The sequence below is a fragment of the Malaclemys terrapin genome, chromosome 15, assembly GCF_027887155.1.
Source record: "Malaclemys terrapin pileata isolate rMalTer1 chromosome 15, rMalTer1.hap1, whole genome shotgun sequence".
Lineage (NCBI taxonomy): Eukaryota > Metazoa > Chordata > Testudines > Emydidae > Malaclemys > Malaclemys terrapin.
In genome coordinates, this window is record NC_071519.1 from 1469763 (window position 1) to 1494657 (window position 24895).

General features: G+C 64.8%; 1 protein-coding gene across 3 annotated transcripts; it reads left to right on the forward strand.

Annotated features, from left to right (window-relative positions):
* Positions 1-3: 3 nt before the first annotated feature.
* On the forward strand, positions 4-24496 carry PLD2 (phospholipase D2). Of its 3 annotated transcripts, none has more exons than XM_054005798.1 (24): positions 4-252; positions 2209-2329; positions 2619-2749; positions 3101-3243; positions 3655-3754; positions 12974-13039; positions 13490-13548; positions 14442-14534; positions 14611-14763; positions 15509-15658; positions 15843-15926; positions 16535-16613; positions 16684-16794; positions 17049-17475; positions 18238-18356; positions 18500-18613; positions 19269-19373; positions 19474-19562; positions 20429-20542; positions 20715-20764; positions 21658-21792; positions 22111-22264; positions 22417-22534; positions 23593-24496. In XM_054005798.1, the coding sequence occupies exons 1-24, from the start codon at positions 91-93 to the stop codon at positions 23815-23817; spliced, it is 3102 nt and encodes a 1033-aa protein (XP_053861773.1). In that variant the 5' UTR covers positions 4-90; the 3' UTR covers positions 23818-24496. The 3 variants fall into 3 exon arrangements, with proteins under 3 accessions (XP_053861773.1, XP_053861774.1, XP_053861776.1); XM_054005799.1 differs by having other exon boundaries at positions 14611-14733; XM_054005801.1 differs by lacking the exon at positions 18500-18613.
* The last annotated feature ends 399 nt before the right edge of the window (positions 24497-24895 follow it).

Genomic DNA, 24895 nt, shown 5'->3' on the forward strand with positions numbered 1-24895 from the left:
CCTGGAGCCCCGTTCCGAGGGGGGGTCCCAGAGCCGGTCCCTGCTCCCCCGGTGGGGACCCCCCAGGCCGCGGGCCGCCCCCTCCCGTCTATGGGGCAGGGTGTGTCTGGCTGGCAGGGGGAGGAGGCTGGGCTGGGCTGTCCCGGGACACGCTCCAAGCTCCCCCCACAACTTCCCCTTCCCGGCCCAGCGCCGCGGGACCCACCCAGCCGCGCACCCCCAGGCCGTGGGGCCGGGCGGGGAGACCCCTGGGTAAGTGTCGGGGTTTCCCGCAAGGTGGGGGGAGATCCTAGACCCCCTCCTCGTGCCCCCCCCGGGACGCCCCTCGCCTTGGGGGTCGCTGCTGCTGCTGCCGGTCCCTCCCGGGAGGGTGGGGGGTTAGACCTGGTCCCCGCCCCATAACCAGGGGAGGGTCCAGCTCGTTCTTGGGGGGGGGGATCCCATTCTCCGCTCCCCGTTACCCAGAGCAACCCCCCCCCCCGGGGCGGAGCTCAGCCCCCTGCTCCTCCCTCGCGACGGGACCCTCCCCAGATGCAGCACATGAGGGGGGGCTGCGGGGACACAGCCGCTCTTTGCCCCTCCCCCGGCCACCAGACCCCCCCCCCCCCCCCGCCACCGCTCCCCCACGTGACTCGGAACTGACTCCAAATCTCTGTTTGCTAATTACAACCGCGGGCTGGGGGGGCTGGGGGGGCAGGGGCTGCGGGTCGGGAGTGAGGGGCACCGGCAGGGCTGGGGGGGGCAGGGCCGGCCTGGCAGGGGCTGCGGGTCGGGAGTGAGGGGCACCGGCAGAGCTGGGGGGGGCAGGGCTGGGCTGTCAGGGGCTGCGGGTCGGGAGTGAGGGGCACCGGCAGAGCTGGGGGGGGCAGGGCCGGGCTGGCAGGGGCTGCGGGTCGGGAGTGAGGGGCACCGGCAGAGCTGGGGGGGGCAGGGCCGGGCTGGCAGGGGCTGCGGGTCGGGAGTGAGGGGCACCGGCAGAGCTGGGGGGGGCAGGGCCGGGCTGGCAGGGGCTGCGGGTCGGGAGTGAGGGGCACCGGCAGAGCTGGGGGGGGGGCAGGGCTGGGCTGGGCTGGCAGGGGCTGCGGGTTGGGAGTGAGGGGCACCGGCAGAGCTGTGGGGCAGGATTGAGGGGCACTGGGCGGGATCGTCAAGGGCTGTGGGTTGAGGCTGGCGGGACTGGGGGGCACAGGTGGGTCAGGGGGATTGTAGGATGGGGTGGACTGGGGGGCTGGCAGGGGGCTGGGGGGCAGGATGATGAGTGCGGGAGGACTGGGGGCGGGGGGGCTGTGGGGCTCAGGAAAGGGATCTGGGAGCGCAGATGGCCTAGCTGGGGGGAGGAGGGGCTGCAGACAGAGGCTGTCCCCAGCCCCCTACTAGCGCAGCCCCCCCACCAGTGCCCCCTGAGCTCTGCTCTGTAACCCCCCCCCCCCGTCCCCATAGTGACTGTCTGGGCTGCAGGCCAGTGGCCGCTGTTACATAAACAGCCGGGGGGAGCCGCTCCCCCCAATTAACCCCACAATGCCCCCCGCGTCACCGACGGATCAACCTGGGTCAGCCCTTGCTTGCCCTGGCGGGGGGGGGGGGGAGCCTGGCCTGACACCCCCTCCAGGAATTTGTTCCAGGAAACCCAGCCAAAGCATCTCTCCGCCTGCCCCCCTCCCGCCCTTGGCACTGCCATCCCGGATGCCTGGGTCCTATCCCCCCAGCGATGCCCTGCTGGAGACCGGGCTGCATCCCCATTCTTACCTCTCGGACTCTTGGGTCCCCCCCTCAGCTGCATGAGGAAATGGCCCACCCCAGAGATTCCCTGTCGCCAGGGGGCTGGTGGGTTGGAGCAGGGGAGACTGGGAGCCAGGACTCCTGGGTTCTCTCCCCGGCTCTGGGAGGGGAGTGGGGGCTGGTGGGTTAGAGCAGGGGGGCTGGGAGCCAGGACTCCTGGGTTCTCTCCCCAGCTCTGGGAGGGGAGTGGGGCTGGTGGGTTAGAGCAGGGGGGGCTGGGAGCCAGGACTCCTGGGTTCTCTCCCCGGCTCTGGGAGGGGAGTGGGGGCTGGTGGGTTAGAGCGGGGTGGGGGGGGGGGCTGGGAGCCAGGACTCCTGGGTTCTCTCCTGGCTCTGGGAGGGGAGTGGGGACTGGTGGGTTAGAGCAGGGGGGGCTGGGAGCCAGGACTCCTGGGTTCTCTCCCCGTCCCCATCTCCGCTCCTCTCCAGGCAGAGGCTGGCACCATGCAGACCCTGGCTGGCCCCTTCGCGGGGGGCAGCTCGCTGGACGCCTCGGACCTGCAGGTGGACGGGGACGAAGTGGAGGGGCTGCGGGAGGGCGAGGAACCAGGTGAGTGGGGAGGCCCCAGGGGAAGGTGCGGGGGGGGGCTAAGACTTTAGTCTCTGGCTCCCTGGCACGGCGTGGGGGGTGGGCAGCCGACCCTTGCGGCCAAGGGCTGAGTGTCAGGACCCTCCCCAAGAACCCAGGCGTCCTGGTGCCTGGCCCACCCGAACTGGGGTTCAGTGTGTCCATGTCTGGCACTCAGCAGGGGGCTTTGCTGCCTCCGTGCATGTGGGGGAGGGAGACAGGGAGGGGTCCATGGGTTACCCCCACCCTGACCCGTCCGTCCATCCCGCAGGGGATCCGCTCTACCCCTTCCTGGTGGTCTATGACCTGAAGCCGCTCAAGTCGCAGGGGCCAGTGTTTGCCAAGGGGGTGCCAGTCACTGCCCGGGTGGAGGGCACCGAGCGCTACACCACCGGCTCCAAGGTGAGTGGGGATGGGGGGCTGGGAGCCAGGACTCCTGGGTTCTCTCCCCAGCTCTGGGAGGGGAGTGAGGGCTGGTGGGTCAGAGCAGGGGGGCTGGGAGCCAGGACTCCTGGGTTCTCTCCCCGGCTCTGAGAGAGGAGTGGGTGCTGGTGGGTCAGAGCAGGGGGGATGGGAGCCAGGACTGCTGGGTTCTCTCCCCGGCTCTGGGACGGGAGGGGGCTGAGGGGTTAGAGCTGGGGGGGCTGGCAGCCCGGACACCGGGGTTCTCTCCCCGGCTCTGGGATGGGAGGGGGCTGGGGGGTTAGAGCAGGGGGGCCTGGCAGCCCGGACACCGGGGTTCTCTCCCCGCAGATCCGGCCAAGCACACTGTACTCCCTGCGACTGACCCACGGGGATTTCACCTGGACCATGAAGAAGAAGTTCAAGCACTTCCAGGAGCTGCACCGTGACCTGATGAGACACAAAATCTTCATGAGCTTCCTGCCCCTCTCCAGGTCCGAACCCCCTCCCCCCCCGCAATGGGGCCTGTGCCACAGGAATCCCCCCCCCCCCCCCAAGCACTGTGAGGGCCCCGGTCCCTGCTGCTCCACATGCCTCCTCCTGAGCCCTAGATTGGTCTCCAAAGCCACGAGCAGCCCCAAACCGTCCTAGAATAACGCCCCCAGGGCGGGGAATGGGGCAGGGGCCTGTCCCCTCTAGGGGGCGCCGGCTCCCACCCGGCCCCAGGGCAGGGACTGGCTGGCTCATGGGGGTGGGGAATGGGGCAGGGGCCTGTCCCCTCTAGGGGGCGCTGGCTCCCCCCCGGCCCCAGGGCGGGCGCTGGCTGGCTCAGGGGGGTGGGGAATGGGGCAGGGGTCTGTCCCCGCTAATTCTCACCCCATCTCTGATTCCACCCCCCTCCCCAGGTTTGCTTTCCATGGGTCCCGTGCAGAGGCCACCTCTCTGGAGATGCCTGCCCTGCCGCATGGGGGTGATGGCACTTCCAGACGCCCCTCCAGCAAACAGGTAGGGGGCAGGGGGGTGGGATGCTGGAGGGTGGGGGGTTCTGGGGGTTCCAGGGCTAGGAAGGGCCGTGGGGGGCCCCATGGGGCGACTGTGGGTGCTGGGGAGCCCCCGTGTGAATTCTGGGGGGCGGGGAGGAGTCCGGGAGGCAGGCCGGACAGCATTACATCCCTGATTTACGCTGGTCACGCACACCCTCTGGCATGTCAGCTGCTCCTTGGCTTGTGCAACCGAACGACACCAGCCAATATCTCCGGTCCCAGACACAGCCCTGGGAACCTCCGTCTGGCAGTGCCCAGTTGTGCCCGCTAGACGCTGCCAGCTGATATGAGTTTGTCATTTTAACAAAGACATTGATATGCACCAGACTTGTTCTCCCCAGGGGAGCCTCTGACACGCTGCAAACCAGACGCACGGCTCCAGGTGGAATAAACAGATTTATTAACTATGAAGAACGATTTGAAGTGATTATAAGTAAAGCACAAGAAGTCAGATTTGGGCAAATGAAATAAAAGCAAAGCGCATTCTTAGCCGATCTTAATGCTTCCAACGTCCTTACAAACTTAGATGCTTCTCACCACAGGCTGGCTGGTTGCCCTTCAGCCAGGCTCTCCCCTTTGATCGGCGCTTCAGTCGCTGGGGGGTGATGTCTGTAGATGGAGGTGGAAGAGAGAGGAAGAGCCTGGCAAATGGGGGTTGGCCCTGCTTTGAGCAGGGAGTTGGACTAGATACCTCCTGAGTTCTCCTCCAACCCGGATATTCTGTGCTTCTCTCCCTTTGATCATGTCCTTTTTTCCTTCTTGGTTCCCGCCCCCCCTTCAGAGTCAGGTGAGCATTACCTCATCGCAGTCCCACACTGACCAAGGGAAGGGGGGTGACTCACTCAGAGTCTAACAAATCCTTTTGTTGCTGCCTAGGACAGCATCCTTTGTTCCTGTGAGGCTGGGCCAGGTTCATAGAATCATAGAAGATCAGGGTTGGAAGAGACCTCAGGAGGTATCTAGTCCAACCCCCTGCACAAAGCAGGACCAATCCCCAACTAAATCATCCCAGCCAGGGCTTTGTCAAGCCTGACCTTAAAAACCTCTAAGGAAGGAGATCCCACCACCTCCCTAGGTAACCCATTCCAGTGTTTCACAACCCTCCTAGTGAAATAGTGTTTCCTAATATCCAACCTGGACCTCCCCCACTGCAACTTGAGACCATTGCTCCTTGTTCTGTCATCTGCCACCACTGAGAACAGCCTAGATGCATCCTCTTTGGAACCCCCCTTCAGGTAGCTGAAAGCAGCTATCAAATCCCCACTCATTCTTCTCTTCTGGAGACTAAACAATCCCAGTTCCTCAGCCTCTCCTCATAAGTCATGTGCTCCAGCCCCTAATCATTTTTGTTGCCCTGCGCTGGACTCTCTCCAATTTTTCCACATCCTCCTTGTAGTGTGGGGCCCAAAACTGGACACAGTACTCCAGATGAGGCCTCACCAATGTCGAATAGAGGGGAATGATCACGTCCCTCGATCTGCTGGCAATGCCCCTACTTATACAGCCCAAAATGCCGTTAGCCTTCTTGGCAACAAGGGCACACTGTCAACTCATATCCAGCTTCTCCTCCACTGTGACCCCTAGGTCCTTTTCTGCAGAACTGCTACCTAGCCATTCGGTCCCTAGTCTGTAGCAGTGCATGGGATTCTTCCGTTCTAAGTGCAGGACTCTGCACTTGTCCTTGAACCTCATCAGGTTTCTTTTGGCCCAATCCTCTAATTTGTCTAGGTCCTGATGTGACGGAGCAGGGAGCAGGGCAGATTTGACCTGGGAATGTTGCAGGGGGGTTGCAGTGGGGATGTGGGACTTCCCTTGAAGGAAGCTACCTGAGCTGTAACCTGAGCCAGGAACGGGGGTGGGGAGAATTAACACCTTCTGCCCCGGAGACTGGACAAAGGAGAGGAGCAGCGGGAGGGGCTTGGAGTTGAGTTTCGGTTGGGGCTGGGTGGTGCAACGCAGGGAACCCCAAGCTGGGGTCTAAGCTCCCTGAACCTCCCAGAGGGACCTAATTGAGGGGGTCTGGTCGTACCTACATGCTCTGCTTGAGACGGTGTTCCTGTCCTTAAATAAACCTGCTTTACTGGCTGGTTGAGAGTCGCAGTGAATCTCGGGAAGAGGGGTGCAGGGCCCTAACTCCCCCACAATCCGCAACAACTGGTGGCAGCGGCGGGATCTACTGCACCCCGTGGACGGCGCTTCCTGCAGTAAGTGACTGGGGAGCAGTAAAACGAAGGGGGATTGACGGGGACCAGGCCTGCTGAAGAGTGGGAGAGAGACGGTTATTACCCCTGGGAGTGTGTGACCAGCGAGAAGGACTTTTGCAGTAACAGGGTCCCCCGGGGGGATCGCAGCGAGTGGTCCCAGGGGCGGAGGAGTCTGCAGCTCGACCCTGGCAGAGAGGCGGTGACCTCGAGAAGGGCTGGCACACTAGGGGTCCCCCTGGGAACTGTGGGGAGCTGTGAGCACACAGGCCGGTGAGTGGCCAGCAGGAAGATGTATGCCAAGCGGCTTAAGAGCGACCTGGTGGAGCTGTGCAAGGAGAGGCGGCTGCGCATTGGGAGGCTCACCAAAGAACAGCTCATTGCCCAGCTGGAGGCGGAAGATCGCGCGAATGAACTGATCCCTGTGTCTCAGGGAAGCAGCCTGGCAAATGCAGCGCAGGCACCAGTGTCTGTCCCAGCTGGGAGTGGTCAGCCGGCTGCTGAGGGCTTCCCGAGACCCCTCCTTCCTATGCCTAGGGGAAGGGTGGAGAGGAGCCCAGCAAATACCGAAGGCGCCGTGGCCCCCCCGGCCAGCAGGGGACCCTCCCGGCGAAGCTCGCCGGCCAGCAGAGGATCCTCCCGGCGACGTTCGGCATCCGTGGAGCGGAATTGGCTGGAATGGGAGAAAGAGCTAAAACTGAGAGAGCTGGAGGATCATGAACAACAGAGACAGCATGAACGGGAGGAGAAAGAGAGACAGAGACAGGAGAATGAGAGACAGCGTCAGCATGAAGAGAGACAGAGACAGGAGAATGAGAGACAGCGTCAGCATGACCTGGAACTGGCGAGATTGAAGGGCAGCGAACCCCCGGCTGCGGTGAGTGAGGGGGGACCCAGGACTGCACGGAGCTTTGATAAGTGCATCATGGCCCCATACAAGGAGGGGGAGGACATGGATGACTTCCTGGAGGCCTTTGAGACGGCCTGCGAGCTGCACCGGGTTGATCCCGCGGACAGACTCCGGGTCCTTACCCCCTTACTGGACCCCAAAGCCATGGCATTGTACCGCCAACTGGGAGAGGCAGAGAAAGGGGACTACGAACTATTCAAAAAGGCCCTGCTACGTGAGTTTGGGCTGACTCCTGAGATGTACCGGGAAAGGTTCCGGAGTCAAGATAAAACCCCTGAGATCTCATATCTGCAACTAGCCGTCCGCATGGAAAGATACGCCAGCAAGTGGGCTGGTGGGGCCCAGACGAAGGAGTACCTGATTAAACTGCTGGTACTGGAGCAACTGTATGAGCGGTGCCCATCCGACCTGAGGCTGTGGTTGGTGGACAGAAAGCCAGAGAACCCGCGACACGCCGGGCAGCTGGCTGATGAGTTTGTAAAGAGCCGGTCAGGGGGTGGCAGGGAGGAGCCCCAAAGGAACAGGCCCGCCGCGATGCAGAGAGAGAGTCACCCTGGGACCTCCCAAAGGGGGAATATGGGGAATCCCCTCCCACGGGGAATGCCCAGCATCAGGGACAACCGACCGGCTCGAGGGGACCCACGGGACATGAGCTGCTATTACTGCGGCCGAAGAGGCCACGTTCAGGCCCAGTGCCCCAAGCTCAAAGACAGACTGAGCAGACCGAACCCGCACCGGGTTAACTTGGTAGAGGCCCAGACGGACGAGGGGCAGGCTTCCCACGCAAGAGGGGCTGGCAGCTTATCAACTGCTCAAGAGAGAGAAGGGCCCCCGGCCAGCTTCTCTGGGGGGCCAGATGCTCCGGATTCAAAGTTCTCCGTTTACAGGGTTGGCGCGGGGCTGTCCCTGCGGAGCGAGTGCCTTGTTCCCCTGGAGGTGGATGGGAAGAAAGTTTATAAATACTGGGACACGGGCGCAGAGGTGACACTGGCCCGGCCCGAGGTGGTGGCCCCAGATCGGGTGGTGCCCAACACCTTCCTGACCCTGACCGGGGTGGGCGGGACCCCATTCAAGGTTCCCGTAGCGAGGGTACACCTGAAATGGGGGGCCAAGGAGGGCCCCAAGGACGTGGGAGTGCACCACCATTTGCCCACGGAGGTGTTGATGGGGGGGACCTAGAGGACTGGCCAAGCAGCCCCCAGACCGCCTTAGTCGTGACCCGTAGCCAGAGCCGGCGAGGGGCACTACGCCCTGACCTTGGGAAGGATGTCCCACCGGAGGCACCGAACCCTTCCCGGGTGGGGAGGGAACACCCAAGGACAGGCCACGGGGTGGCTGGGGCTTCCGACCCAGCCGACGAGAGGGAGCAGGTCCCCATCCCTTCCCCAGCCGCCGAGTTCCAGGCCGAGTTGCAGAAGGACCCCTCCCTGCGGAAGCTAAGGGGCCTGGCTGACCTCAGTGTGGTACAGACCATGAGGAGAGGATGCAAGGAGAGGTTCCTGTGGGAGAAGGGGTTCCTGTACCGAGAGTGGGCTCCCCCGGGGGAAGTGGAGTCGTGGGGGATCAGGAGGCAGCTGGTGGTTCCCCAGAAGTTTCGCCACAAGCTACTGTACCTGGCCCATGACATCCCTCTCGCAGGGCACCAGGGGATCCGGCGCACCAGGCAGAGGCTGCTACAGAACTTCTACTGGCCCAGGGTCTTCACCAACGTCCGGCAGTACTGCCGATCCTGTGACCCCTGCCAGAGGGTGGGGAAGGCCCGGGACAAGGGGAAGGCAGCATTGAGACCTTTGCCCATCATAGAGGAGCCTTTCCAGAAGGTGGCCATGGACATAGTGGGACCTCTCAGCAAGACGACCCGGTCTGGGAAGAAATACATCCTGGTGGTGGTAGATTTCGCCACCCGCTACCCCGAGGCAGTGCCCTTATCGTCCATCGAAGCAGACACTGTGGCGGATGCGCTGCTGACCATTTTCAGCCGAGTGGGGTTCCCCAAGGAAGTCTTGACGGACCAAGGGTCCAACTTCATGTCGGCCCTACTCCGGTGCTTGTGGGAGAGATGTGGGGTCCGGCACAACTGGGCCTCAGCATATCACCCCCAATCCAACGGGCTGGTGGAGAGGTTCAATGGGACGCTAAAAATGATGCTGAAAACATTTATGAATCAGCACCCGCAGGACTGGGACAAGTACTTACCTCACCTGCTGTTTGCGTACAGGGAGGTACCCCAGGAGTCTACCGGGTTTTCGCCTTTCGAACTGCTATATGGAAGGCGGGTAAGGGGGCCCCTGGACCTGATGAGAGACGAATGGGAGGGGAAGGCCACTCCTGACGGAGAGTCGGTGGTGGAGTATGTCCTGACCTTCCGGGAACGACTTGCCGAGCTCATGGGCCTGGCCAGGGAGAATCTGGCCAGAGCCCAGAGGAAGCAGAAGGTCTGGTATGACCGCACAGCACGGGCCCGCGCCTTCGCCACTGGGGATCAGGTGATGGTCCTCATCCCCGTGAGGAAAAACAAACTCCAGGCCGCCTGGGAAGGGCCCTTCAAGGTTGTCAAGCAACTAAACGAGGTAAACTATGTGGTGGAGCTGTCGAACCGGGCACACCACCACCGGGTGTACCATGTGAATATGATGAAGCCATATTATGACAGGGGGAATATGGTGTTGGCCGTGTGTGGACAGTGGGAGGGGCAGGGAAATGACCCTTTAGTAGATCTATTCCCTGGGACAAGAGCTGGCTTCCCCCTGGAAGCAATTCTCCTCTCTGATCGGCTAACCCCTGCCCAGCGAGCTGAGATCGGAGGGGTGCTGCATCTGTACCAGCAGCTGTTTTCCAACCAGCCTGGACGCACTAATCTGACTGTCCACCGGGTGCAGACAGGATCGCACCCGCCTATAAAATGCTCCCCCTTCCGAGCCACAGGGAAAACTGCTCAGGACCTGGAAAGAGAGGTCAATGACATGCTGGCTTTGGGGGTGATCCAGCCGTCTTCCAGCCCCTGGGCCTCGCCGGTGGTGCTGGTCCCCAAAAAGGACGAGTCGATCCGGTTCTGTGTGGACTATCGGAAGCTCAATGCCATCACTGTAGCCGATGCCTACCCCATGCCCAGGCCGGACGAGCTCCTAGACAAGCTGGGAGGTGCTCGGTACCTTACCACCATGGATCTTACAAAGGGCTATTGGCAAGTGCCGCTGGATGCAGATGCCAGGCTGAAATCGGCCTTTGTCACCCCTCTGGGGCTCTATGAGTTCCTGACCCTGCCCTTCGGCCTCAAGGGAGCGCCGGCCACCTTCCAGCGCCTGGTGGATCAGCTACTGAGGGGGATGGAGAGTTTTGCCGTGGCGTATATCGATGACATCTGTGTCTTTAGCCAGACCTGGGAGGACCACATATCCCAGGTTAGACAAGTGCTGGACCGACTCCAGAAGGCTGGGCTGACCGTAAAACCGGAGAAGTGCAAGGTGGGGATGGCTGAGGTATCCTACCTAGGCCACCGGGTGGGAAGCAGCTGCCTAAAGCCGGAACCAGCCAAAGTGGAGGTGATCAGAGACTGGCCCGCTCCTCAAACCAAAAAGCAGGTCCAAGCCTTTATTGGGATGGCAGGGTACTATCGGAGGTTCGTGCCCCACTTTAGCGCCATAGCCGCCCCCATCACTGAGCTGTGCAAGAAGGGGAAGCCAGACAAAGTGGTCTGGACCGAGGAGTGCCAGGAGGCTCTCCGGGCGCTGAAGGAGGCTCTGGTCAGTGGCCCAGTTCTGGCAAACCCAGACTTTGACAAGCCCTTTATGGTGTTCACCGACGCCTCAGACACAGGACTGGGGGCGGTGTTAATGCAGGAGGATGAAAAGGGGGAGAGACACCCCATCGTGTACCTGAGCAAGAAGTTGCTACCCCGGGAGCAGAACTACGCGGCCATCGAGAAGGAATGCCTGGCCATGGTGTGGGCCCTCAAGAAACTAGAGCCATATCTCTTTGGGCGTCACTTCACCGTGCACACCGACCACTCTCCCCTGACCTGGCTGCACCAGATGAAAGGAGCCAACGCCAAGCTCCTGAGATGGAGCCTGCTCCTGCAGGATTATGACATGGATATGGTCCATGTGAAGGGACGTGACAACCTGATAGCGGACGCATTGTCCCGGAGAGGGAGCCCTGAACTTCCCCAGGTCACTGGTCAGAGTGACCCCGCTCAGTTCAGTCTCGAAGGGGGGAGAGATGTGACAGAGCAGGGAGCAGGGCAGATTTGACCTGGGAATGTTGCAGGGGGGTTGCAGTGGGGATGTGGGACTTCCCTTGAAGGAAGCTACCTGAGCTGTAACCTGAGCCAGGAACGGGGGTGGGGAGAATTAACACCTTCTGCCCGGGAGACTGGACAAAGGAGAGGAGCAGCGGGAGGGGCTTGGAGTTTAGTTTCGGTTGGGGCTGGGTGGTGCAACGCAGGGAACCCCAAGCTGGGGTCTAAGCTCCCTGAACCTCCCAGAGGGACCTAATTGAGGGGGTCTGGTCGTACCTACACGCTCTGCTTGAGACGGTGTTCCTGTCCTTAAATAAACCTTCTGCTTTACTGGCTGGTTGAGAGTCGCAGTGAATCTCGGGAAGAGGGGTGCAGGGCCCTAACTCCCCCACAATCCGCAACACCTTCTGTATCCGATCCCTACCCTCCAGCGTATCTACCACTCCTCCCAGTTTAGTGTCATCTGCAAACTTGCTGAGGGTGCAGTCCATGCCATCCTCCAGATCATTAATGAAGATATCGAACAAAACCGGCCCCAAGACCGACCCTTGAGGCACTCCGCTTGAAACCGGCTGCCAACTACACATGGAGCCGTTGATCACTACCCGTTGAGCCCGACGATCTAGCCAGCTTTCTATCCACCTTACAGTCCATTCATCCAGCCCATACTTCTTTAACTTGGCAGCAAGAATACTGTGGGAGACTGTATCAAAAGCTTTGCTAAAGTCAAGGAATAACACATCCACTGCTTTCCCCTCATCCACAGAGCCAGTTATCTCATCATAGAAGGCAATTAGGTTAGTCAGGCATGACTTGCCCTTGGTGAATCCATGCTGACTGTTCCTGATCACTTTCCTCTCCTCTAAGTGCTTCGGAATTGATTCCTTGAGGACCTGCTCCATGATTTTTCTGGGGACTGAAGTGAGGCTGACTGTAAGCTGTCTGTAGTTCCCCGGATCCTCCTTCTTCCCTTTTTTAAATATGGGCACACCTGCCCTGATGAGGTGTGAACTGCCTCTCTGCTTCTGGAGAGTTTTTGCCTGGGTTTGCTTTAAGCCATGAGGACACATTTTCAGCCTCATAACTATACACATGAAATTATAACCTAGAACGTTACTGTAACAACAATGTTCAGTGAATCATGAGCCTTCCGAAGACACCCAACATACAAATTTTGCATTGGATACCACACAATAATTTTACAACAATGAACATGGGGGTGTAGGGTGTTCCCCCAAAGTACAGAGCGTCACAGTTCTCTCCCTGGCTCTGGGAGGGGAGTGGGGGCTGGTGGGTTAGACTGGGGGGGCTGGAAGCCAGGACTCCTGGGTTCTCTCCCCAGCTCTGGGAGGGAAGTGGGGGCTGGTGGTTAGAGCAGGGGGGGAAGGAGCCAGGACTCTGGGGTTCCATTCTCTGACCCACCTCAGGTGTCATACTGTACTCGGGTGGAAAGTTGAATTCATGTCAAGTGAAAGCATTTTAATTAGTCAGATGCACCTACTCTAAACACGCTGGCCGGGTAAGGCCCGGGTTTCTCGGCACGTCCGGCGTTGAAAAGGGACTCGTGGACCAAGGGAAGCAGGATCTGGTGCTAGGGAACTGAAGCAATTTTGTCCAGTCCCCGGGTCCTGGCAGATTTTAGAGCTAGTAGATCTCGGCCTGGTTCTGTACAAACCAGGGAGGTTTATCCCTCTGCCGGTGAGGGGAGCGGAGATTTAGGGAGGGAGGAACGGGGAGATGGGGAGCCCTTGAAGACAGTAGGGGATGTGTGTGTGGGGTGGGGGTCCAGGCCACTTGGTGGGGGACTCTCACTCCTCCCCTTGCTCCCCACAGAAGTACCTCGAGAGCTACCTGAACTCCCTGCTGGAAATGTCCTTCTACCGCAATTACCACGCCATGGTAATGTATTGGCCCCCCCACAGCTCCCCCTTCAACTTCCTGAACTCCTGGGTTCTTTCCCCTGCTCTGGGAGGGGAGTGGGGGCTGGTGGCCAGGACGCCTGGGTTCTCTCCCCAGCTCGGGGAGGGGAGTGGGAGCTGGTGGGTTAGAGCAGAGGGGGCTGGGAGCCAGGACTCCTGGGTTCTCTCCCCAGCTCAGGGAGGGGAGTGGGAGCTGGTGGGTTAGAGCAGAGGGGGCTGGGAGCCAGGACTCCTGGGTTCTCTCCCCAGCTCAGGGAGGGGAGTGGGAGCTGGTGGGTTAGAGCAGAGGGGGCTGGGAGCCAGGACTTCTGGGTTCTCTCCCCACCTCTGAGAGAGGAGTGGGGGCTGGTGGCTTAAAGGGGGGGGAGGAGCCAGGACTCCTGGGTTCCATTCTCTGCCCGGTCTTGCTCTGAGCAGCTCTTCCCTGCAGGCGGAGTTCCTGGATGTCAGCCAGCTCTCCTTCATCCCCGACCTGGGACCCAAGGGCCTGTGAGTCCAGTTCACTTTCTCTGCCCAGAGACCTGCCACCCTGCCAGCCACCAGGGCAATCACTTCGGGGAGGGGGGGCTGTACAGGGGGGCGAGGGCAGCCAGCCAGGGTAGCTTCCCACACACAGTAGGGGCGTGAGGTGGGGGGGGGAGCGAGGGCCACTTGGAGCCAGGATTCCTGGGTTCTCTCCCCGGCTCTGGGAGGGGAGTGGGGGCTGGTGGGTTAGAGCAGGGGGGGCTGGGAGCCAGGACTCCTGGGTTCTCTCCCCGGCTCTGGGAGGGGAGTGGGGGCTGGTGGGTTAGAGCAGGGGGGGCTGGGAGCCAGGACTCCTGGGTTCTCTCCCTGGCTCTGGGTGGGGAGTGGGGGCTGGTGGTTAGAGCAGGGGGGGCTGGGAGCCAGGACTCCTGGGTTCTCTCCCCGGCTCTGGGAGGGGAGTGGGGGCTGGTGGTTAGAGCAGGGGGGCTGGGAGCCAGGACTCCTGGGTTCTCTCCCCGGCTCTGGGAGGGGAGTGGGGAGTGGGGGTTAGAGCAGGGGGGGCTGGGAGCCAGGACTCCTGGGTTCTCTCCCCGGCTCTGGGAGGGCAGTGGGGGCTGGTGGGTTAGAGCAGCGGGGGCTGGGAGCCAGGACTCCTGGGTTCTCTCCCCGGCTCTGGGAGGGGAGTGGGGGCTGGTGGGTCAGAGCAGGGGGGGCTGGGAGCCAGGACTCCTGGGTTCTCTCCCCGGCTCTGGGAGGGCAGTGGAGGCTGGTGGGTTAGAGCAGGGGGGGCTGGGAGCCAGGACTCCTGGGTTCTCTCCCCGGCTCTGGGAGGGGAGCGGGGGCTGGTGGTTAGAGCAGGGGGGGCTGGGAGCCAGGACTCCTGGGTTCTCTCCCCAGTGACCTGGCTCCTGCTGCAGGGAGGGCATGATCCTGAAACGCTCTGGCGGGCACCGAATCCAGGGGCTCAACTGCTGTGGGCGCCACCAGATCTGCTACCGCTGGTCGAAGAGGTGAGCTTGGGGGGCCGGGGTGGGGCTGGGGTCTGTGTGGCCCCCTCCCTGCTCACGGGACCCTGTCTCCCCCCAGGTGGCTGGTGGTGAAGGATTCCTTCCTGCTGTACCTCAAGCCGGAGTCAGGGGTCGTCTCCTTTGTGCTGCTCTTCGACCCGGGATTCAGCGTCATGGTGGGGAAGAAATCCACCGACAGCAAGTACGGGGTCCGCATCGAGAACACCGCCAGGTCCGGACGCTGGGGTTCCACCCTGCCGGGGGGGGGTGGCAACAGTGGGAGTGGGCCGGGAGCCAGGACTCCTGGGTTCTCTCCCCGGCTCTGGGAGGGGAGTGGGGGCTGGTGGGTTAGAACAGGGGGGGCTGGGAGCCAGGACTCCTGGGTTCTCCCCCGGCTCTGGGAGGGGAGTGGGGGCTGGTGGGTCAGAGCAGGGGGGGCTGGGAGCCAGGACTCCTGGGTTCTCTCCCTGGCTCTGGGAGGGGAGTGGGGGCTGGTGGGTTAGAGCAGGGGGGCTGGGAGCCAGGACTCCTGGGTTCTCTCCCCGGCTCTGGGAGGGGAGTGGGGGCTGGTGGGTTAGAGCAGGGGGGCTGGGAGCCAGGACTCCTGGGTTCTCTCCCCAGCTCTGGGAAGGGAGTGGGGGCTGATGGGTCAGAGCAGGGGGTGCTGGGAGCCAGGACTCCTGGGTTCTCTCCCCGGCTCTGGGAGGGGAGTGGGGGCTGGTGGGTTAGAGCAGGGGGGGCTGGGAGCCAGGACTCCTGGGTTCTCTCCCCGGCTCTGGGAGGGGAGTGGGGGCTGGTGGTTAGAGCAGGGGGGCTGGGAGCCAGGACTCCTGGGTTCTCTCCCCGGCTCTGGGAGGGGAGTGGGGGCTGGTGGGTCAGAGCAGGGGGGTCTGGGAGCCAGGACTCCTGGGTTCTCTCCCCGGCTCTGGGAGGGGAGTGGGGCCTGGTTTGTGATTTCTCCCCCCCCACCCCCGCAGGACGCTGATTCTGAAGTGCAGCAGCTACCGGCAGGCGCGCTGGTGGGGGCAGGAGATCACAGAGCTTGCCCAGCAGCAAGGCGACGATTTCCTGCACCTGCACCGGCACCAGGCCTTCGCGCCCGTCCGCGAGGGCACCCCCACCCGCTGGTGAGGGGGGCGAGGATTGTGCAGGGGGAGGGGACAGGATCCTGTGTGGAGGGGGTTGGGGGAGGGAGATAGGGCAGGTTCCGGTGCCGGGGAATCGGGGGTTAGTGGGGGGCAGATGGGGGGGTTGTTCCTGGTAGTCACCATCCCCCCAAGATTCCAGTCTCTTCCCCACCCCCCGTGGCAGGTTCGTGAACGGCGCCGGGTACTTTGCAGCTGTGGGCGACGCACTGATGCAAGCGAAGGAGGAAATTTACATCACCGACTGGTGGTGAGCGACCCCTGCTGCCCCCCAGGACCCTGGCCCGACCCCTGGGCCCTGGCCTGAACCCCCCTGCTTCCCCCAGGGCCCTGGCCGACCCCCCCTGCTGCCCCCCAGGGCCCCGGCCTGCTCCCCTGCTGCCCCCCTGGGCCCCGGCCCACCCCCCAGGGCCCTGGCCTGACCCCTTGCTGCCCCCCAGGGCCCTGGGCCTCACATGCACCCTCTGCCCCCCCCCCGGGTTCTGACCCCCAGGGCTCTGCGCTGTTCACCCTCCCCACCCTTCCTGCCTGCCCCCCAACCTCGTCCCTGCCTCCCCTTCTAGGGCCCGGCCCCACACCCCTCCCGGGAGTGTGGGACCTTGAGGGGTCCAGCCCTGTGCACTGAGCCGGGACCAATAGCCCCAGCCCTGCCCTGCCGGGCGTTTGTCCCACCTGCTCTGGGATACTCCCCCCATGGCGCCGGCTCCGGAGCCGAGCTCCAACCCAAGTGAATGCAGTGCAGGGACCCGGGCGGGGCTCGGAGCAGGGGCCCTCAGAGAGCCGGGATCTCGACGGGTGGGGGGGCAGGGCTCCGGGGGGGCAGAAACCGCCACGATCCAGGCCCCTCTCTGCCCACAGGCTGAGCCCTGAGATGCACCTGAAGCGCCCGGCGCAGACGGACGACTGGCGCCTGGACATCCTCCTGAAGCACAAGGCGGTGAGTGCCCCGGCGGGGGGGGTCCCCAGGCCCCCCCGCTCCCTCCTAATGCCCTGCCTGCCCACCCCAGGAGGAGGGCGTGCGGGTCTGCGTGCTGCTCTTCAAGGAGGTGGAGCTGGCCCTTGGGATCAACAGCGGCTACAGTAAGCGGGCACTCATGCTGCTGCACCCCAACATTAAGGTAGGGGACCCAGGCGTCCGGGACGCAGAACAGGGGACTGGGAGATGGGACCCAGGCGTCCGGGAGGGCAGCGCAGGGCACTCGCCCCTGAGAATAGGACCCAGGTGTCCGGGAGGGCAGCGCAGGGCGCTCGCCCCTGAGAATGGGACCCAGTCGTCCGGGAGGGCAGCGCAGGGCGCTCGCCCCCAGCGGGCCCGGGGAGGGGAGACGGGACCCAGGCGAAGGGTCTCTGAGCTGTCTCCCCCCCGGCCCAGGTGATGCGCCACCCCGACCACGTCTCGTCCGTCGTGTTCCTGTGGGCTCACCACGAGAAGCTGGTGGTGGTGGACCAGAGCGTGGCCTTTCTTGGCGGCCTGGACCTGGCCTACGGGCGCTGGGATGACCACCACTACCGGCTCACCGACCTGCCCCCCGGCACCAAGGTCAGAGCCCCCCACTCGGCCCCCTCCTCTCCTGGGGAGCCGCCTGCCCCAGGGCCCCAAGCTTCTCTCCCCCCGATTGCCTCCCCCCATCTCTCTCTGGACCCCGCTCCCCACGCCGGGCTCTGGCTCCCTCCGAGCGGGGTGCTCCTTGGGGATGAGCCGCCCGTCAACCTGGCAGCCAACCAGCAACTCTGGCTGGGCAAGGACTACAGCAACCTCATCACCAAGGACTGGGTGCAGCTCGACCGGCCCTTCGAAGGTGATCGGGGGTTGGGGGGCTGGGCTTGGCAGCGTGCGTGGCAGCCAGTGGGTGCCTGGGGCTGACTAGGGACTACATCCCTTTAACTCTGCCACTGGCATGTGTATGAGAGCATTACACCCCCATAACTGTGTCCCTGAGAGCGTTACACCCTGGTAACTGAGCCCTTGAGAGCGTTACATCCCCTTAACTGTGCCCCTGAGAGTGTTACATCCCCTTAACTGTGCCCCGAGAGCATTACATCACCTTAAGTGTGCCCCTGAGAATGTTACACCTCCTTAACTGTGCTCATGAGAGTGTTACACCCCCTTAACGGTGCCCGTTAGAGCATCACATCCCCTTAACGGTACCCGTGAGAGCATTACACCCCGGTAACTGAGCCCTTGAGAACTTGACATCACCTTAACTGTACCCCTGAGAGTATTACATCCCCTTAACTGTTCCTGTGAAAGCGTTACATCTCCTTAACTGTGCCCTTCCATCGAGGGAGCTCAAGTGGACCTCCCCTTAGCAACAAAGCACCCTCTTCCCCCACTGGGTGGGGTCTGACCCCCAATTCCACCCTGCAGCCAAGGTGACCCAGGCCCAGCCAGTGCGTTGCCCAGAAAAGTCCCTTCGATTCAGGATGGCCAACAAGCAGGGCTGGGGATTGTTCCAGGGGCTCTTCGGACACAGGTTCTAGGGTCATCCGGGGCGGGGGGAGGTCAAGGGTCACCCGACCGGCCCCTGCCCTCCTGCTGACCGGCTCCCCCCGGGGGTCAGATTTCATTGACAGGTCCCGGATGCCCCGGATGCCCTGGCGGGACGTGGGGGTGGCCGTGCACGGCAGAGCCGCCCGCGACGTCGCCCGTCACTTCATCCAGCGCTGGAATTTCACCAAGGTCCGGGGCCGCCGGGAGCCTGGCAGTGGGCCCGAGTTGTGGGGGGCGCGGGGGGAACAGCGGGGCAGGCCGGGGCGGGTCCCTGTCCCCAGGGGGTGGGGTGGTACCTGCGATCTCCCCGCCCACCTCCCGTCCCGTTGCAGACAGTGAAGAACAAGTACCGGGGCCCGGAGTACCCCTGCCTGGTGCCCAAGTCGCTTGGTGCCACCCACCGCCTGCCCGGCCCCCTCGCCGGCGCCCAGCTCGCCAACGTGCAGGTCAGCGGGCGCCCCGGGGCAGGGAGCTTGGGCAGGTCACCCTAGGGGCCCAGGGAGTTAAAGGTCCCGTGGTCACCCTATGGGCCCAGGGAACGGGGGGCAGGTCACTCTGTGGGCCCGGGGAATGGAGGGCAGGTCACCCTAGGGGCCCAGGGAATGGGGGGGGATCACCCTAGGGGCCCAGGGAATGGGGGGGGATCACCCTAGGGGCCCGGGGAATGGAGGGCAGGTCACCCTAGGGGCCCAGGGAATGGGGGGGGATCACCCTACGGGCCCAGGGAACAGGGGGCAGGTCACCCTAGGGACCCAGGGAATAGGGGGCAGGTCACTCTATGGGCCCAGGGAATGGGGGGGGGATCACCCTAGGGGCCCAGGGAATGGGGGGGGGATCTCCCAGGGGTCCGGGGAATGGAGGGCAGGTCACCCTAGGGGCCCAGGGAATGGGGGGGGGATCACCCAATGGGCCCAGGGAGTTAAAGGTCCCGGGGGTCACCCTATGGGCCCAGGGCATTAGGGATCTCAGGGGGTCATGCGATGGGTTCAGGGGGTGGGGGACACGCAGTTCTGGGCAGGTAGCAGGGGGCCGGGGGTCACGGGGGACGAGGTCACGGGATGGCCGCAGAGGGTCCCCTCACCCTGCCCCCTGGCCCCCCAGGTGCTGCGCTCGGTGGATCGCTGGTCAGCCGGGACCCACGAGTGCTCCATCTACAACGCCTACCTGAGCCTGATCCAGACCAGCCAGCACTACATCTACATCGAGGTGGGGCTGGGCCGGGGGGGCCTGGGAGCCGGGGAGGCCTGGCTGGGGCTGGGCCGGGGGAGGTCTCTCTGCCGGGCTCTCACCCCCCATCTCCCCCCAGAACCAGTTCTTCATCAGCTGTGCGGACGGGCGGGCAGTGCTCAACACGGTGGGGGACGCCATCGTCAGCCGCATCCTGCGCGCCCACAGGTCACCCCACAGCGGGGGGGGAACCCGGCGTCTGTCGGGCCCCAGGGGAGGGGGGACCCTGTGTCTGTCACCCCACGGCGGGGGGGGGGGGAACCCGGCGTCTGTCGGGCCCCAGGGGAGGGGGGACCCTGTGTCTGTCACCCCATGGGGGGGGGGGTGGAACCCGGCGTCTGTCGGGCCCCAGGGGAGGGGGGACCCTGTGTCTGTCACCCCATGGGAGGGGGTGGAACCCGGGGTCTGTCGGGCCCCAGGGGAGGGGGGACCCTGTGTCTGTCACCCCATGGCGGGGGGGGGGGGAACCCGGGGTCTGTCGGGCCCCAGGGGAGGGGGGACCCTGTGTCTGTCACCCCATGGCGGGGGGGGGGGAACCCGGGGTCTGTCGGGCCCCAGGGGAGGGGGGACCCTGTGTCTGTCACCCCATGGCGGGGGGGGGGGGGGAACCCAGCGTCTGTCGGGCCCCAGGGGAGGGGGGACCCTGTGTCTGTCACCCCATGGTGGGGGGGGGGGTGGGAACCCGGGGTCTGTCGGGCCCCAGGGGAGGGGGGACCCTGTGTCTGTCACCCCATGGCGGGGGGGGGGGAAACCCGGCGTCTGTTGGGCCCCAGGGGAGGGGGGACCCGGTGTCTGTCAGGCCCCGGGGCGAGGGTGGGGGCAGGGTTCTATTGTGGTGGGCTGCGAGGGGGGGGCGGATTGGCACCGGGAGGGGATGGGGGGACCCCAGGACTGGCTCTGGGGAGGGGGACGCGGCTCATGTTGCGCAGGGGGGAAGGGGGCAGGACTAACGCTGGGACCCCAGCCCCCGCGGGGGAGGGGCTCTCCCTGTGGGTGGGTGGGGGTAACTTCTCCCTGTCCGTCCGTCCCCGCAGAGAGCAGACGCGGTTCCGGGTCTTCGTGCTGCTGCCCCTGCTGCCCGGGTTCGAGGGGGACATTGCCGAGGGGGGGGGGAACTCGATCCAGGCCATCCTGCACTTCACCTACCGGTACGGGGGGGTCACAAAGGGGGAGCAGGAGGAGGCGGCGGCTGGGGAAGCCACTGGGGAGGGGGAAGGGGAGCCCAGCACTAGTATTATGTGGGGAGGGGTCCCAGGGCAGGGTGAACTGTGGGGGGCACAGGGGCCCCACTCACCGGCTGCCTCATTCCTTCTCCCCCAGGACGCTCTGCCGGGGCGACTCCTCCATCCTGTGCCGCCTGAAAGCCGCCAGTGAGTGTCGGGGGGGGGCAGAGCCGAGCTCCTCTCTGACCCCCTCTCCCCCTCCCCTGCCAGAGCCGGGGAGAGAACCCAGGAGTCCTGGCTCCCAGTCCCCCCTGCTCTAACCACCAGCCCCCCCCTCCCCTGCCAGAGCCGGGGAGAGAACCCAGGAGTCCTGGCTCCCAGCCCCCCCTGCTCTAACCCACCAGCCCCCATTCCCCTCCCAGAGCCGGGGAGAGAACCCAGGAGTCCTGGCTCCCAGCCCCCCCTGCTCTAACCCACCAGCCCCCACTCCCCTCCCAGAGCCGGGGAGAGAACCCAGGAGTCCTGGCTCCCAGCCCCCCTGCTCTAACCCACCAGTCCCCACTCCCCTCCCAGAGCCGGGGAGAGAACCCAGGAGTCCTGGCTCCCAGCCCACCCTGCTCTAACCCACCAGTCCCCACTCCCCTCCCAGAGCCGGGAGAGAACCCAGGAGTCCTGGCTCCCAGCCCCCCCTGCTCTAACCCACCAGTCCCCACTCCCCTCCCAGAGCCGGGAGAGAACCCAGGAGTCCTGGCTCCCAGCCCACCCTGCTCTAACCCACCAGCCCCCACTCCCCTCCCAGAGCCGGGGAGAGAACCCAGGAGTCCTGGCTCCCAGCCCACCCTGCTCTAACCCACCAGCCCCCACTCCCCTCCCAGAGCCGGGGAGAGAACCCAGGAGTCCTGGCTCCCAGCCCCCCCTGCCCTAACCCACCAGCCCCCACTCCCCTCCCAGAGCCGGGGAGAGAACCCAGGAGTGAGGGCTATGTCGGAGGTCAGTACCCTGGCCAAGGAAGGACCCCAGCCCCCCATGAGCTCAGGACCCCCAGCCCTGGCACCCTGGGGGGCTGAGTAACCCGCATTCTCCCCCCACCCCCCTGGCAGTTGGGGACGAGTGGAAGAACTACATCTCCATCTGCGGGCTGCGCACCCACGGGGAGCTGAGCGGCACCCTCATCACCGAGCTGGTCTACATCCACAGCAAGATGCTCATCGCCGACGACCGCCGCGTCCTCATCGGTGAGTGCCGGCGCGAACCCAGGAGTCCTGGCCCGCCACCTCTCTCCGCCTGTAACCCATGAAAGGCCACTTGCTGCCAGAGCCGGGGAGAACCCAGGAGTCCTGGTTCCCAGCCCCCCCGGCTCTAACCCACTGGCCCCAGTCCCCTCCACTGGGGCACTGACAGGGCTGGTGGGGGGCAGGGCTGGGTTAGCAGGGGGCTGCGGGTCGGGAGTGAGGGGCACCGGTAGAGCTGGGGGAAGCTCAGGGTTGGTAGGGGGCTGCGGGTTGGGAGTGAGGGGCACCGGCAGGGCTCTGATCCGTCCTTTGCACCCCCAGGCTCTGCCAACATCAACGACCGCAGCCTGCTGGGGAAGAGGGACAGCGAGCTGGCCGTGCTGGTGGAGGACGCGGAGCTGGTCCCGTCGCTCATGGACGGGGAGCCGTACCAGGCGGGGAAATTCGCACTCAGCCTGCGCCTCGACTGCTTCAGGTGGGTGTGCGCCGCCCGCAGGCCTGCTGGCCACACCCCCAGCTCTGTGCGTGCCCCTCGCCCTGGAAACACGGGGCGCAATCCCACGCCCCCCCGCTGCGCTGGTACCTGGGCACGGGCACCTCATCTCAGCACTGGGCCCTTCTCCGCAGGTCGCTTCTGGGGGAGTCGGGCGCCTCCAGCCTCAACATCCAGGATCCAGTCAGCGACCACTTCTTCCACGGGGTCTGGAAAGCCACCGCCCTGAGCAACGCTAACATCTATGATCAGGTGTGTGGGGAGCCCGGGGGGCAGGGCTGGGCTAGCAGGGGCTGCGGGTCGGGAGTGAGGGGCACCGGCAGAGCTGGGGGGGGCAGGGCTGGGCTGGCAGGGGCTGCGGGTCGGGAGTGAGGGGCTGTCACGGAGTATTGGGGGACTCAGGGCCCTGCACCCCCGGCTTCCTGCGATTCACCATGACTCTCAGCCAGCCAGTAAAGCAGAAGGTTTATTTGGATGACAGGAATACAGTCCAAGACAGGTCTTGCAGGCACAGACAACAGGGACCCCCTCAGTTAGGTCCATCTTGGGGTCCCTGGGCATTCCAGCCCAGCCCCCCTTGGGAGGTCAGAGCCATTTCTGCCCCCCAGCCCTCTCTCCCTGCCTGCTTCCAGCACTTCCCCTTCAGCGACCCCTCCCACAGCCTTTGTTCAGTTTCCTGGGCTAAGGAGTCGCCTCCCCTTCAACCCCTTCCTGGGTTCTCATGTTACACACTCAGGTATGCGCCCTCGGGCGCCCTCGGGCAGATCCCATCCTGCAATGCAGACTATCCCAGAACACTCCCCTGTCAGCATTCACAGACCACCGTGAGAACAGGCCCAGTTCGTCACAGGGGCACCGGCAGGGCTGGCAGGGGCTGCGGGTCGGGAGTGAGGGGCACCGGTAGGGCTGGGGGGGGCAGGGCGGGGCTGGCAGGGGCTGCGGGTCGGGAGTGAGGGGCACTGGTAGGGCTGGGGGGGGCTGCGGGTCGGGAGTGAGGGGCACCGGCGGGGCTGAGGGGGGCAGGGCTGGGCTGGCAGGGGCTGCGGGTCGGGAGTGAGGGGCACCGGCGGGGCTGGGGGGGGCAGGGCTGGGCTGGCAGGGGCTGCGGGTCGGGAGTGCGGGGCACCGGCGGGGCTGGGGGGGGCAGGGCTGGGCTGGCAGGGGCTGCGGGTCGGGAGTGAGGGGCACCGGCAGAGCTGGTGGGGGCAGAGCTGCGGGGGGCAGGTGCTGCGGGTGGGGAGTGAGGGGCACTGTGGGTGTGGATTCCAGCCCCACCCGGCTCTGACCCACGGCTCCCCCCCCACACACAGGTGTTCCGCTGCCTCCCCACCAACGCGGTGCCGTCGCTCCGGGCCCTGCGGGGGTACGCAGGGGTGCAGAACCTGGCCGGCGTCAGCCCGGAGCTGGCCCGCCAACACCTGGCCCAGGTGCGGGGCCACGTGGTGCAGTTCCCCCTCCGGTTCCTGGCCGAGGAGTCTCTCCTGCCCCCGCTCAACAGCAAGGAGGGCATGATCCCCGTGGAGGTGTGGACGTAGGCGCCCGCGGGGCCGGAGCTGCGTGCCCTCTCCCTGTCCGGGGGGCGTGCCCGCTCCACCCCACCCCGGGCGGTGACCAGAGACCCCCCCCTCCGTCCGGTGAGGGGGGCTGGGACCAATTCTCTGCCCGCCCAGGGGCAGCCCCTCTCCCTGCCCGTTGGCACAGCCCCCTGAACCCCGCGGGCAGGGCCGCCCGGCAGCGCAGCATGCCGGAGGCTCACCCCTGGCGGACGGCCCGCACCCACCGCCCCGCTCCCCACCTCCCCCCGTCACTACATTCCAGAGGCCGACTTCCCACGGGGGAGGGGGGGCGCATCACACCCCCTCCTTGCCACTACTAACCGCTGAGTGTCACCCCGGCCTCGCCCACTGGGCACCCCCCGGCCAGCGGGAGCCCTCGCCGCCCGGCCCCACACAACACTACTGCTGCCTGGGTTCCTCCCGCTCACCGTGGGGAGGCTGGAGGCAGGCACGGGAGGGACGCGCCCACGCCCCGGGATCTACCCCGCAGGCTGCTAGGTCAAAGGGGTCACCCGCAGGGTGGCCCACAGAGGGCTGGGCGGGCAAGGGGGGGGTCCCTGGGGGTTTGCTCCCTGGCAGCACCCATCCCCCTGTCACGGGACCAGCTCCTAACCTGCTTCTCTGAGATGGTTTGTTACATAAACGCGCTGCAACCGTGGCCCGTCTCTCTGGTTATTCCGCGCCGGGGTCCCGGGGGACGGCCCCTGCGGGTGCCGGGGGGCGCTGGCCTGGCGGAGATGGGGGAGACCAGTGGGAAGTGCACAGGGACTGGCTACACTGGGAAGTCTGGTGTGACTGTCCTGTGCCCGCAGGGGGGGCATGCCACACACTATGGGGGGTGTACACACACTGTGGGTGTGGGTTTGTATCTACACACCCTAGGGTGTGTATGTACACTCCTGCTGGGTGGGTACGCACCCTAGGGTATGTGTGTGTAGGTGTGTACACACCCTAGGGTGTGTGTGTGTGTGTACACACTCTGGGGTGTGTGTGTATGTACACATTCTAGTGTGTGTATGTGTGTACATCCCTGCTGAGTGGGTGTGTACACACTCGG